At 41.3% G+C, this 13,461-nt stretch overlaps 1 protein-coding gene across 2 annotated transcripts in view; it reads left to right on the top strand.

Moving 5' to 3' along the window:
* The first annotated feature begins 578 nt into the window (after positions 1-578).
* frmd3 (FERM domain containing 3) overlaps positions 579-13,461 on the top strand; it is a 59,624-nt gene continuing 46,741 nt past the window's right edge. For both annotated transcript variants that reach the window (XM_069682968.1, XM_069682967.1), the window contains exon 1: positions 579-741. In XM_069682968.1, the coding sequence (XP_069539069.1) occupies positions 637-741 (105 nt within the window). In that variant the 5' untranslated portion in view covers positions 579-636. The remainder of the gene's footprint in view (positions 742-13,461) is intronic.

Here is a 13,461-nt window from a genome sequence, read left to right as displayed (position 1 = left end):
AGTCGAGATGAGTTTTCATCACAGCTAATTGTGTTTGTAATAACGGGGTCGATCCCTTAATAAAAAAAACAATCTGTGCTTAAATTCCTCCGTTAATGTGCATATGTCTATATTTTAGTATTTTATCCAAAGCTTATGAAACAACCTAGAGCTCTAAAAAATAAAGTAAATCGAAAACCATAGCACATAAAATTGGAGAATGATTTCTGGAGGATGGAAATGCAAATGATCAAACGGTCGGGTGATTTACCTTCACCAGGTGGCAGGGATCAATAACGGCAGAGTGACGGTTCATGCTGTAAACAGAGAAAAGAGGGAGGAGAGAGAGAGAGAGAGAGAGAGAGAGAGAGAGGAGGGAAAAAGCCATCCTCTCTCCTGTGAATCCATCAGTGGGCAGGCAAGAGACGGATGCAAGCTCTCCTCCTCCCACCCTGTTGCATCCATCCATTCTCTTATCCATCCATCCATCTCTCCATACATCCATCTACTCCCAAGGGCGTCACAGGGGGTGACGAGACCCGACAGAAAGGCGCATGCATGCATGTTTGCGTATATCCTCATTGCATAGGCTACGTTAGCGTCTGCTCTGCGCGTGGATCCGCTGCCATGAGGAGCTGAAACAGAACCGACAGGAGGATGAAAATGCTCCGGTTTCGCAGCCCCAGCATCCGCTCCTTGGACCAGGAGGTCCTCTGCACGATCCGGTTACTGGACGACTCCGAGATCTCCTGCAGCATCCAGGTATGAAGCCCCATGCACCTGAGGTAGTGTCCGCTGTGATTACTGCAAATATCACGTGGACGCAGAATATGGATTTCATCAACACAGAAGCAGAAATCGGCGAATTAAAGCTATGTATTGTTTATCATTATTCTGATAATATTGCAGTTTTTGCACAACAAGACACATGTGAACGTTTTGTTCTTCGTTTCCTTTGCTGTGATTTGCTGGAGAGGCTGCATGCTTTGCTTCATACTGCCGTTATGAGATATGAAGTGAAGAGGAGGGAAAGCATATTCCTCATCAATGTGTTTGGTTCAAGCATACTGTATCCACATGGAGGGAAGTTATGACGAAGTTTGGTCCATAGCAGAGGAAATGATAGTCTCTATGGGTGTGGTGGTGGTGGTGATGATGATGATGAGGGCAGAGAGGTCTGCTGTTTGGGTTATTGATTGCAATTAGTCAAGTAAAGCTGTGTGTGTGCAGAGAGAGGAAGAGGTGATTATGAAACCAGGATCCCTGGATTTTTAAACATTTTTGAAAGTAGATCATTTGGAATTTCAAGCTTTTTGATAGACACACAGAAAATGATGACAAATCAAAGCCTTCAGTTGGAATGATCAGGTTCAAATACCACTAATTTACAATCTTTACCTTCTTCAAAATAACTTTACTTTTATTGATTATGAGTAATATGCCCCTTTTCTGAGAAAGTCGCGCTACACATAGTTAATCGATGAAGATGTGACTGAACAAGACCATAATGAGCCAACAGTTAGTTTGTGATGTGTTTGTGTGCACCCTGCCCTGTGATTGGAAGGCCTTTTGGTTTCTGATCACTGAGCCTGGCTTAGTGTGGGTTTTCTCCAGTTTTCCTCCCACAGTCTAAAGACAGGCTCGTTCAGTTAATTGGCGACTCTCAAATTGCCCATAGGTGCGAGTGTGAGTGTGACAGGTTGTCTGTCTCTATGTGTCAGCCCTGTGATTGACTGATCACCTGCCTGCAGGGTGTACTCCGCCTCTTGCCCAATGACAGCTAAGATCAGATCCAGCGCCCTCTGAGACCCGCCAGATAATGAGTGGTGAATGAATGGAGTGATGGAAGTACGGATGAGTTGGCTTAAACAAACAAGGAAGTGATGCACCACCTTAAAACTGAAGTAAGGCCAACTGGAAAAACATAAATGGAATTGAGATTGTTGGCTTTAACTATATTCTCATTCGAGATCTTGTTTTGAAACTTTTCTGGCTGTCTCATTAAAGGAAAGCACAAATAAATTAGTTCCTGTGTGGCCCCCAGCAAGAGCTGCAGCCAGGAAAGTAAAAATAAAATTAGGTGAATCTACTAAATTATTTTTAATTAAGGACAATGTAGACAAATATATGCAATGATAAACAGCATAAAAGTGCCACATTTGTATTCTGTTTCATCTTCATCTTTACAACAGTACTTTGAAAGCAGCCTGTCTACAACCCAGCCAGCTGAAAGTGTTGCATCCCGCCTTCACAATGAGTTGTCAGCTGCCTCGGCCTTGTAGTCTGACCCCGAAAGACCAAAAACCCTGGCTGCATGTCAAACTAACTGTCTCACTGCTCCTCCACATGTTCCTGTTCAAAGATTTACACAATAACACAAAGTTCACTGAGAGAGAAGCAGAGAGAAGGCAGAGAGAGAGGTTGTCTCTGCTTCCTTGTGTTGCACATGCATGTGTACCTGCCTGCTTGTGTCTTTTAAAGCACAAAAGTGTGTCAAACATCCGTGTACGCGTTGGAGAACATTAAAGTGTGGCTTTTCTCCGGGAGAGGCATGAATGTAAGAGTCACAGATTGTAAAAGTGTGAGTGTGCTTTCAGCTGTGTGTGTGTGATAAGGAAATGGACATTTATATTTCTAGCTGACTGCTTTTTCCAGGACTTTCTTTAATGGCTTTGTGTTCCGTTGCTGCGCGGCTCCTTCCTACATATTTCATGACATCCTGCACTCCTCATGCTACACTCCTGCTCAATAACAGCACTTCTCCTCTTTCAACTACACACACTTCCATCTCTCACTTTATCTGCTCTTTTTCCTCCTCTCTGCTGTCTGTCTTATTTAGTCTGTTCTGCTTCTCTCCATCGAGCTGAATAAGTAGGTCAGGACGAGATACACAAAAGACAGCACAAAATTGAACGGCATCATAAAAATCTCAGGACAAAATTGTGCTTTTGAGAAAATGCGTCACAGCTGAACAGTTTGCTCAAGCGGAGTCTTCGATGCTCTTTTTCGCTTTAACTTTCCTCTCAGGCGTCACTTCTCGGGTGTGCATAAAACATGGTCACATTAGCCGCAGGTCTCCTTCAGGGCACAAACGTTTGGCACCACGCGGATTAATCCTGATTAAATGAAGACTGTTAAATGTCTTAAAAAACCACAGTAAATGTGAATATTCTTAAGGCAATAGACGATGAAATTTTGACTAAAAAGGGGATGAATATTTATGACTTTTGTGGTCATTGCGTAACGCATGTCTCATCACTGCAAGTGCAAAAATAAATGAAGGAAAGCTGCTTTCAACAAGGCCGTTCAAACTGCTTACATGTGAGCCTTTAAGACGAGATTTATAAAAGTAATACAATAAGATGTTAATAGCAGTGAAATATAATAGAAGAGAAAACAAGCTTAAATTGAATAAAGAGAAAAATATGAATGACACAAAACTGAAGTGCAAGGAGGAACTAATGTTGTATCTGGCTGTTTGTATCAGGTGATTAAATGTTTGTGGTCACATTTAGACATAAAATTCTGCAACTCGTGAAGTGATTTTGTTGTTATTTAAAATTTACGGCTGACTTTCTTTCTATTAGAATTCAAACATGACGAGATTATGACCAGCGTGAGGTTAAATGCATCTCCATCTCTCATAAAACCAGCTGCACGCTGTGCTTGATCCACTAAGTGTTTCCGACCGTCTTGACATAATCGGGGAGGTATTTGAGTCATGTGACCAGTGAATTGCCACACATATAGCATTCACTTTACACAACAACCAAACAACCATTTCTTAAAAGATTGATCTACAAATATCATTACTTTCAATTGAAACAAAACAAAAAGAAAATTGACAATCCATACATTATCTATACCGCTTATCCTGTTCAGGGTCCTGGGCTGATCGCAAGCCAATCACAGGGCTGACACACAGAGACAGATGACCTTTCACGCTCACACCTATGGGCAATTTTAGAGCCACCAATGAACTTAACGAGCATGTCTTTTGAATGTGGGAGGAAGCCAGAGTATCCAGAGGGAACCCACGCATGCACGGGGAGAACATGCAAACTCCACACAGAAAGGCCCACATCGTCCGAACTGGGATTCGAACCAGGAACCTTCTAGCTGTGAGGCGACAGCGCTTACCACTGCACAACCGTGCAGCACATGACATGTAATTAATATGAATATATTCTTTGGAAAAAACAGTTCATCCTAAAGCATCACTGAGGAAAAAGTTACAAATGTATTTTAAAATTAATGCTTCAAGATTTAAAGAAGCAATAAAGAGATCTGGATGTTTTCTTTGCTAGTTTTAGAAAAGATTTCATGTTCTGGGTCAGGAGACATGACGACATAATTATTTTGATGCTGTTTACTGTGACTCCAAGAATAGCTGGACAGCAGAGTATAGAGCCGGCAGATAGGATTTGTGTGTGTGTGTGTGTGTGTGTGTGTGTGTGTGTGTGTGTGTGTGCGCAGGTGTGTGTGTTTGGTCTGTGAGTGTGTCCACAGCCTGCGGGCCTGAACGTGTGCAGCCTGCTGCTCTCATGTTCGGCGGTGATGTAAAGTCCGACCTGCTGCAGGAGAGACATGTCGAGATCAAAACACAGTCACCTCCTCTGCTTTCACCTCCCCGTCACCCCTCCTTTTCTTCTCTTCCTCCCATCTGTCCTTCTCCTCTTTCTCTTCCTCCTCTTTCCCCCAAGCTCTTATCTTTCCAGTCCTCCCACTCCTGCTCCCCTGTTTATTCTCTGCTCCACTTTCAGCTTCATATTTGATCACCTTTTCTCACTTTTCACATCCTTCATCTATATCCTCTTCCTCCCCCATCCTCCCTCTCTCTCTCTCTCTCTCTCCCCCTCCTTCTCTGTGACACATCATGTATAATTAAGGGTGATCACTGTTCTTCATGAGGCCAACATCAGTCAGCTGTCAGCGATGCGCTACGACACGAGTGTGTGTACGTATGTGTGTGTGTGTGAGGGCGGGTAGCCATGCTTTACTTGAATCAAAGATTTAACAGTGTGTGAGTGCTGCAATTACAGACATTAATTCACAAAACTTGGCATTAAGTTACAGCATTGAACCAAAATAGCTGCGATAACTTGAACTTTTGAGAGGTTGAAATATATCCTGCTGATGGCTCCGTTTCTATTCTGGTGGGAGTCACCTTATCAATACATCAGCAGTAGGGTCTATTTAAAGATGCATTCGGTTTTGTTTTTCACTGCGTCTGCCTTTTCCTGGTCAAGGAGAGGTGTGTGTGTGTGTGTGTGTGTGTGTGTGTGTGTGTGTGTGACTGGTCTTTTATTTACTACATCTGTTGTGGCAGGTTGTGTTGATGTGTGTGTGTGTGATGCTGATGCAGTGCGATTGTTTCAGCTGGTAGGCATTCTTTGGAACAGGTTATAAATAGCATCGGTTTTCTATTCTTGTCTTGCTCGCCGGCGCCTCTTTGATGCTCCTCCGAAGATGACTAAAGAGAAATAATCCTTTTTCTGACTTCCAGCTGAGAAGAAGCAGACAGAGACGACACAGCAGGAGAGAAGGTAGGGAGCGAGGGAGGGAGAGGAAACATCAAAAGAAATGGGTTAGGGGCGAAGAAAGCGAGATGGTTGATAAGACAAGATATAGGATGACACGCTTGGTGACATGACATGAGCGGTGAGGATGGCGGCAACGACTCCACGTGGTGTAGGAAGGAGTCGGAGAGGAAATGAGGTGGAGCGGCAGCAGGAATAACAGATTAAGAAGATTAAAACATGAAACAGATTTGAAATGAGACGGGCAGACGGGCAGATTTTTGAAAAATGAAAACAAGGTGCAGAAAAAGAGGGAAGCATAAATCAGGAGGACAAGCTGAAAAGACGAGAGCAGACAAAAAAATGAAGAGACAGTAAGAGGTATAAAGTGTACAGTAGGTCAGAGGTCACGCAGAGAGCTGATGATATTCACTGTCTTGCTCGAGGGCACGTTAGCATTGGATCATCCCTTTGAAGGAAGGACTTTTATTCCCCGTGCTGGCTGATAACACATAATGAGATGTCCTAATTCAATGTCATCATCACAGCAATACGAGCATCACTAACACATAGCAAAAGTCTGAATTTATTGCAAAGAATATGAAAAATTATTTTATGTAAACAAGCCATGTTTTCTCACTAAGCATGCAAACATTTTACCTGTTGGATGGAGCCCTGGGTATAATGGCCATACTTTCATACCTTTTAGATGTCTACAGATAAAGCCCAAGCTGGCTGTCAGCTACCCTCAGATAAATAGGTGTCATTTTAGTAGTGGAAAAACCCCCCAGCTTTTTGGATGTATTCTGGATTCAGGAGGGACATGTTGCAAACACAGGTAGACATAGAAACTAAGAGTTGTAGTTAATATTCACTCTTTTATGTTTGTTCATTTATTGCACTTCATATCAGCATCGCAATATTGAACAATGTAATCGCAGAGTTTTCTCATATCGTGCAGGCCCAGTGTTGCAAAGGGTTGTAAAAGAAACAAACACATATCCCTCCACTCTTTTTGCCTTTATTATATAGGACAACTGAAGAGAGACAGGAAATGTGGGGAGTAGAGAGTGGGGGGTGACTTGCACCAAATGATCACGACCTTGAGTGTGTTATTGCTTTTATACAACAGTTAGGGCCCGATCAGACAGAACGCGTTTTGCAGGCTCCACTAACTCAACTAGTTCCACAACTTAACTGAAACTGATCTGTTGCCAAGCAACCCAAACATTCTGCTGCACTCTGTCTACAGGTTACCACAGATCAGCTGTTTTGCACGATGTACGTTTATCTGTTTGTCTTAAGTCATCATGCAGCCAGTAAAATAAGAGTCTGTTGTGTGATTCAGAGGTACCAGCTTGATTCATTTAGAAGCACACGTTCTGCTGTGATGTTAATTAACAGTATTCAGAACAAATGAGGTGGAGTGATACACAGAGTAAAAAATCCCAGTGATGTTGTTCTCTATATCAGCACTCATGGAATGTCTCTTATCCAATCAGATTACTTGGTCGGAACTAACTGTTATAATGTGATGGATGAGTAATGTGCAACACAACATGTGGAACATGTGGCTGGAGACACCGTCCAATCTGTGGTATCGAGGAATGTTAATCAGGTTGTTGGGTGGCTTCTGTCCACATGATGCCAAAGAAGCTCATTCAATCCAGACAAGCCAGTAACAAGTTTAACATAATTACATTAAATTCACTGCTTTATGTCCACCGTACTACCGATACTTATTTAAAACAAATAATACTAATGTTTATATGATCATGACTTGACATAAATAGCATTAGCCCATATTGCTCACATAGTTCTAATGTTGTAAAGGATGATTAGCACCTTTACAACATCTTTGCTTTGGTTAGACACACATCTGCAGTTTTATCTCTATTGAAACGTAGTCATTTCAGTGGATGAAGAGAAAACTGTAGCTATGTAACACCAAACAGAAACAGACCTTTCAAATAAGCATCACAGGTTCAAACCCCCCCTCTGTTTCCTGCAAACACTCTCTCCTCTCTTTAATCAAATGTTTGTTTGTTTGTTTGTTTGCCAGTAAATGTGAACGTCCTGCGGTGCAAAGATAAGACAGCTGCTTCCATGCACCCACCATGTGCACACTCTCATAACAGCAGTGTCTCTGCTGCAGTCATGCCAATATGGTCACACTTTCCCTCCCCTGCGTTCCTGTGAGTTAGCGTCCAGCTGTACAGAGAGAGAGAGTGATTGAGCTCCATTATAATAGAACCTGGTTCTGCTCCATATATCGATCATTTATGACTCTACCTCTAAGCCTTTCGTGCTGGGTGGTCAGCCATGAAGGTGGATGCATGACATGTTTTATATCATGTGTGCTAATTCCTTCATGGCTGTGTGCCCACGTATGTGTTTCTGCAGCATTGCAGGTGATGATCAGGTGATTGTCTCCTTCCACACTGGGACAAGGTCACAGCCACTGTTGTGTGTGCTGCTTACAGGGATGGGAAGCACTATAGGTTTGATATGTACATAATTCAAATGTAAGATACAAGTGGAAATATATTTATAAATCCATTCATTTAAAACTTACAATAGATTTCTGCTTCTAAAATGTATACACAATGTATTTGAATTATATCTAATGTAAACAAAAAACATAGATGACAGACACTAACATTTACTAAGGAAAATCATCACGTTTACTTTTTACAACAAAAGTAACAAAGTGCAGGCAGGACGGACACAAAAATATATTTTGATTTGAAATGATGACTCTCAGTGAGGCTGCACCACCGTGATGCTTTCAACTGAATGACACAATCAGAATGCTGACGTGCTAATATCGACTGATGTTTAGCAGGCCTGATGATGATGAATGATTACCATTTCATCCTCTTAGTTAAACTGCTAACAGTAGCTAATTATCACTAAATGCACCACTAAATTAGTTAACCCTAAACCCCACTAATGAGGTTAGTTAGGCCTATATCTTTTTGTTTGTTTGTTTGTTTTGTGCTTTCTCAACTCTTGGGATACGAGTTATGATCAACTGACTTTACGGTGGAGCAGTTATCTCAAGATAACGCGATAATTAAGTCAGCATCTGGAGAAAACAACCAGAATTTACTTGTTATCACAGGAAAACAGAGTAAATTAAATGTATGGATGCATGTCCGCTTAGGGCTTCCGTATAAAGCAAAGTCAAATGGACAAATTAGCTCAAATATTATTTCCTGATATTATTTCCTTTCATAAGTCAAGTCTGTAGCTCCAGGCAAGACTCCTTTGCTGTTGTAGATCACTGGGTGAACACACTCTGTTATGTAGCTCTTGGGTTCAATACTTCACTGGAGCTGAGTGGGTTTTATTCTGATGTGACATCATGCCTTGTCTCTTCATGCTGCTTCTCTCAGTTTCAAGCATATAAAACAAATGCAGCCTGGATTTACTGATCAAACATTTACTGATAAGTGGTGTGATGATGGGAGGTGTTTACTGAGAGGGTTGATGGCGAGGTCAAGTATCTCTTTCCAAAGGTTTTTCTCCTTAATATACACTGGATGCGTTCCATAACTCCCCGACTGTAGCTGTTTGATCCTCTGCTGCCCCCCTCTAATCTTGTAGTTAGTGGAGCATCAGAGGATCATTTGTATTTGCATCCTGCTGATGTAGCTATATGTTTTTATTTATTACTATCTCAGCTTTTCAAACTCCTTTTTTTTCCTCGCTGTGTATTCATTTGAATAGTCCAATAATTCACCATATTCACAGGGCGGTCATTTTCCTCTAATGTCTCTCAGGGTGGAAAGCTTAAATGCTGCATTAAAGTTGTACTGCTGTGTTTCAGGTTATATTAATGCAGGGAATCTGACAAATTGTTATCATTTCACTGCTTTCTGGTTAATGAGAAACTAAAAGACAACAGATAGTGAAAATACAGAGGGAAATAGGGCCACATTTCAAAGGAAAACAAGCTCACATTCCTAGCTAACTAGCTAGCTATCTATGTTAGCTAACTTTACTTTTACTTTGGAGTTCATAGCTAATTAATGTTAGCTAGGAATTTAAGCCTTTCCTATTGATATGTGTAACACTAAATGCTAATATTAGCTTTCAGACACTTCCTAGCTAATGATATTATTAAGTGACTGTGTGCTAACGATAGCTATTGTCTTAAGTTAGCTAATATCAAATATGTTGTTTTAGCTTGAAATACTGTCCCTACAGATTTTCACTGTTCTTTGACTTATCAGTTGCCGATTAATTGAGAAGCAGTCAAATGATAAATTCTGATAAATTAATTTGGACTTTATTTATTTGAACCTGAACACAGCAGTATATTGTAATAGTAGGCTATTTGAGCTTCCCACGCTGAGCATGACGTCAGAGGAAAACTGCTGCCGTGTGAAAATGGTCAGTATCTTTTTAAAACCAACTAAACAACTGCTGAGACTTTACAAACATACGCTGTAAAACCAAATATTTTTCCAACCTAGAGAAATGTATGAAATTGTAGAGCCAACAATTTCCAAATATATACTTCTGATTTAGATAGTGAGGAATAAGATTTAGTTTTCCTACCATGAAGGCACTAAAGAAAGATAATATGTGAATTTCCAGAAAAGTGTTCCTGCAGACAGAGAAATAAAAAGGAGAGGTTTTTAACTCCGTTCTTATCTCTTCCTGTGATCCTTCTGCATTTACACTTCCCACACCCCACGCTCAGCACATTGATCTGTCTCTGTTGTGTCCTGTTGCAGCCTCTGGATCAATCCATTTACAGGCTGGGGGGAGGGGGGGGGGGGGAGTTTTGGTTGGTGCACACAAAGTGGCTTTAGAAATATTGGCACTGTTAAAAATAGGACGACAATGTTGTCGAACACGCTTAGAAACCTGCTTACACACTCGTTCTAATTGGCAAATAAATTGGCAAATTGGTCCACTTGCATCTTAAATCTCCATTTTCCTGAAGAGTAGCTTCGGTGACAACAGAAAAGGCCATTAATTAGCCTACGTCTTAAAGACAGCCAGTAGGATTTTATAATGGTCTGTGTAGAGTTAAAGAGGAGCCTATCATTATCTTCTCTCTCTCTCTCTCTCTGTCTCTCTCTCTCTGTCTTCTCCCGTTCACCCTGTGTCTGTGTGTGCAGATAAGGAGTGTGTGTCGCTTTCTTCACACAGGGATCGCAGGCATTTAACGCTCGTTCTCCTCACAGCGTTTCAGCTCAGCCAATTAGGTATGCCGTGTCATGAAATGAATCGTGCTGAAGTCGATAAGGACCAGTCATAATTGAGCTGGCATGCATATTAATTAAACAACAAGCGGTGTTTAACTGGGCCAGGGCACCCAGGGTCCTAGTGCTTGACTCGTCATTGTCACAGACTCAGAATCAGAGCAAATTATTAACCTGCTTTAGACTTCAACTCATGGTTGACATCTTCAACTACAGATTTATAATAAAGCACAATATAACACCCTGATTTGGATATTTTTCATACCAGTGAACAACTCTTTGGGTTCTACCAGCCAGTTTTTTATGATTAGAGAGCAAGGCCTCTGCTTTTTTCTGTAAGAGGAATAGCTGCCAATCTGTGAACAAGTGTAAACCAGAGTCTTTGAAGCTGCCCTAATTTATATTTAGTGTATCAAGTGTCAATGAGAATGGAAATTAATGTAGTAGTGGAAAAGAGGTTGCTTGTTGTGATCAACCTACTCATAATTATTGCCTGAATCTGCAGCTCCACTCTCTATAATGGATTTTTTATTGTCGGCCCACAAATTTACAGTTTTAATTCACTCTCACCACTCTTATTGGGTTGTTTTTGTCCTTAGCAGTAAGTAAAAAAAACCTTGACACTTCCTGTTCACCACGAAACTGCTAACAGGAAAAGTTGGCACCTAGCTGGTTAACATAGTGGAGAGTTAGAGTTACACATTTCCCTCTGGAAATGGTGGAGACCAAAAATGGAGTTAAAAGACAGGTGCATTATACACTCACTGGTACATTAGGTACACCTGAAAAATCTAATGCAATATAAAAGCACTGCCATGGATTCTGCTTTTATGAAGTTGTTGACTTTTGTTTTGTTGAGAGTTGGAAGTGTGTACATTCAATTATGTTTATTAGTGAGGCCGTAGTTTGAGTTGGTGTTGTACTGAACTAAATTATACTGAGATGTGTCTCTCCCTATTTACATACATGAGGGGGCCAGAGTATTAGAAACACCTCTGACTATAATGCAGCTCAGTACAGCCCCACCACCAGTTATGATCTTGCTGCTGAAATATCATTGAATTAATACCTCTACGACAGCTTAGAAAAAAGCCTGTACATTACAGGCAACATAAAAGCAAATCTTATGGCTGAGCTGATGTATTGGATTACATTTTTCAGTTGTACTTAATGAAGTGGCGGGTGAGTGTAGTTGCATATGCATGGCAGGCAGAAACTCCAAATGACTGAAGATAATCTTCTGTAGCTGCTGGATGTGTTGATAAGATGCTCACAACTTCACCATAACAACTTAAAAGCTAATGATGTTAAAGTTGTATTTCTGTTGCCGCATAGTGACCCCTACATTGTGCACTATGGAGGTCAAAACTTTACTTGATTTGACAAAGTTTAACAGATGTTTTTGTGAATTATGTATAGATGTAGGAATAAATGATTAACTGAATGTGTATTTTTATTCTCAGCATGCTGATGGTTTTCTATTTTGTGCATTTTGTTTTGTTTGCCTGGTCTGAGTCTTGACCCGGCCAGCTCTGAGGACATTACTTTATCTGGGAAAAAATGGTAGAGGACGGATAGTTACACTGGAACATACACGTTAAAGTGCACTTTGACTTTGCTAAACTGAATACACTCCACACTGAGGCTCTATTTAAAGTGAGTGTGTGTGTCCGTGTTCCAGCGAGGCGGAGAGAAGAAGCACTTTGCCGTCATTAGGTGAGATCATGTAGAGACAGGATGAGCGTGTTAATTTTTAATGCCCAGCCTTTGGATGTATAAAATATGTATCCAGCCCTTGTTGGACATGACATAGACTCTTTATATCTCTCGTCCTCTCTGCCTCGCTGCTCTCAGTCAATCTCCCAATCTCTCTTTTATTCACTCTTTTTTTAGCTCTGTCTTTTCCAACTCCCTCTTCCAGCCTCTCGGCGTGTTGGCCCTGTTTCCCTCTGTCTGGTTCGATTCTCTGTCTCCTCTCCTGGCGTCAGTCCTCCTCTCCTCTCCCCACGAGCGTCTGCCCCGAGAACCACACAGAGGAAAGGTGTCCTCTGATGATCTGACTGGGAACGGCTCGCAGCGTGCCTGTTTCATTGGGTTTCCTCTCTTTTCCTCCTCCCTCGTGTGTCTGTGTCTGTTTGCTCTTCAGATTTAACAGCTTAGTAACACTGTTGTCACGGATCAGCCAAAAATCCTGAAGAGATGTACGCACACACAAACACACAAATGCTGATGGAGACATACAGCTTACACTAAAAAAATGTTTTAATCTCAAAAGATGTTTAAAATGTGAGAGACCCCACACATGACGACAAATAATGATAGATTTACACTCAAACTTGCTTTAGAGTAAACAAACATGGCGGATGACGGGCAGGAAGAATTGGAGTTGGACTTAGAAGAATCTTCTGTCAGTTTGATTGTGCTATGTTGTAGAAGACGCGCTGAGTAAGCAGTGTTGTGTTGTTGCCACAAATCAACATGTGGATCCTCCATTTCTGATGTCTTACCTTATGCTTTGCGTTTGCCTCCATTGCTGTCGTTGTTGTGCTTTCTTATCAGTCATTTTATATCGTTTCGTATCGAGTCCTCAGGGTTCCCCCATAGGATTCCACAGGGGCGCACATTAGATTCACAGCTTACAGTTGTATCACGGTGATATGCCTTTAAACAGCAACATGTCACATCTACTTTCTTACTTAAACTAAACTAAAGCACTTTGAATTGCTCTCTGAATGAATGGTGCG

Source organism: Semicossyphus pulcher, unplaced genomic scaffold (genome assembly GCF_022749685.1).
Source record: "Semicossyphus pulcher isolate SPU_LCO1_2020_fin unplaced genomic scaffold, fSemPul1.0.p SCAF_6, whole genome shotgun sequence".
NCBI lineage: Eukaryota > Metazoa > Chordata > Actinopteri > Labriformes > Labridae > Semicossyphus > Semicossyphus pulcher.
The sequence above is the reverse complement of the archived record's forward strand: the minus strand, read 5'-3'. Positions and strand labels throughout refer to the sequence as shown.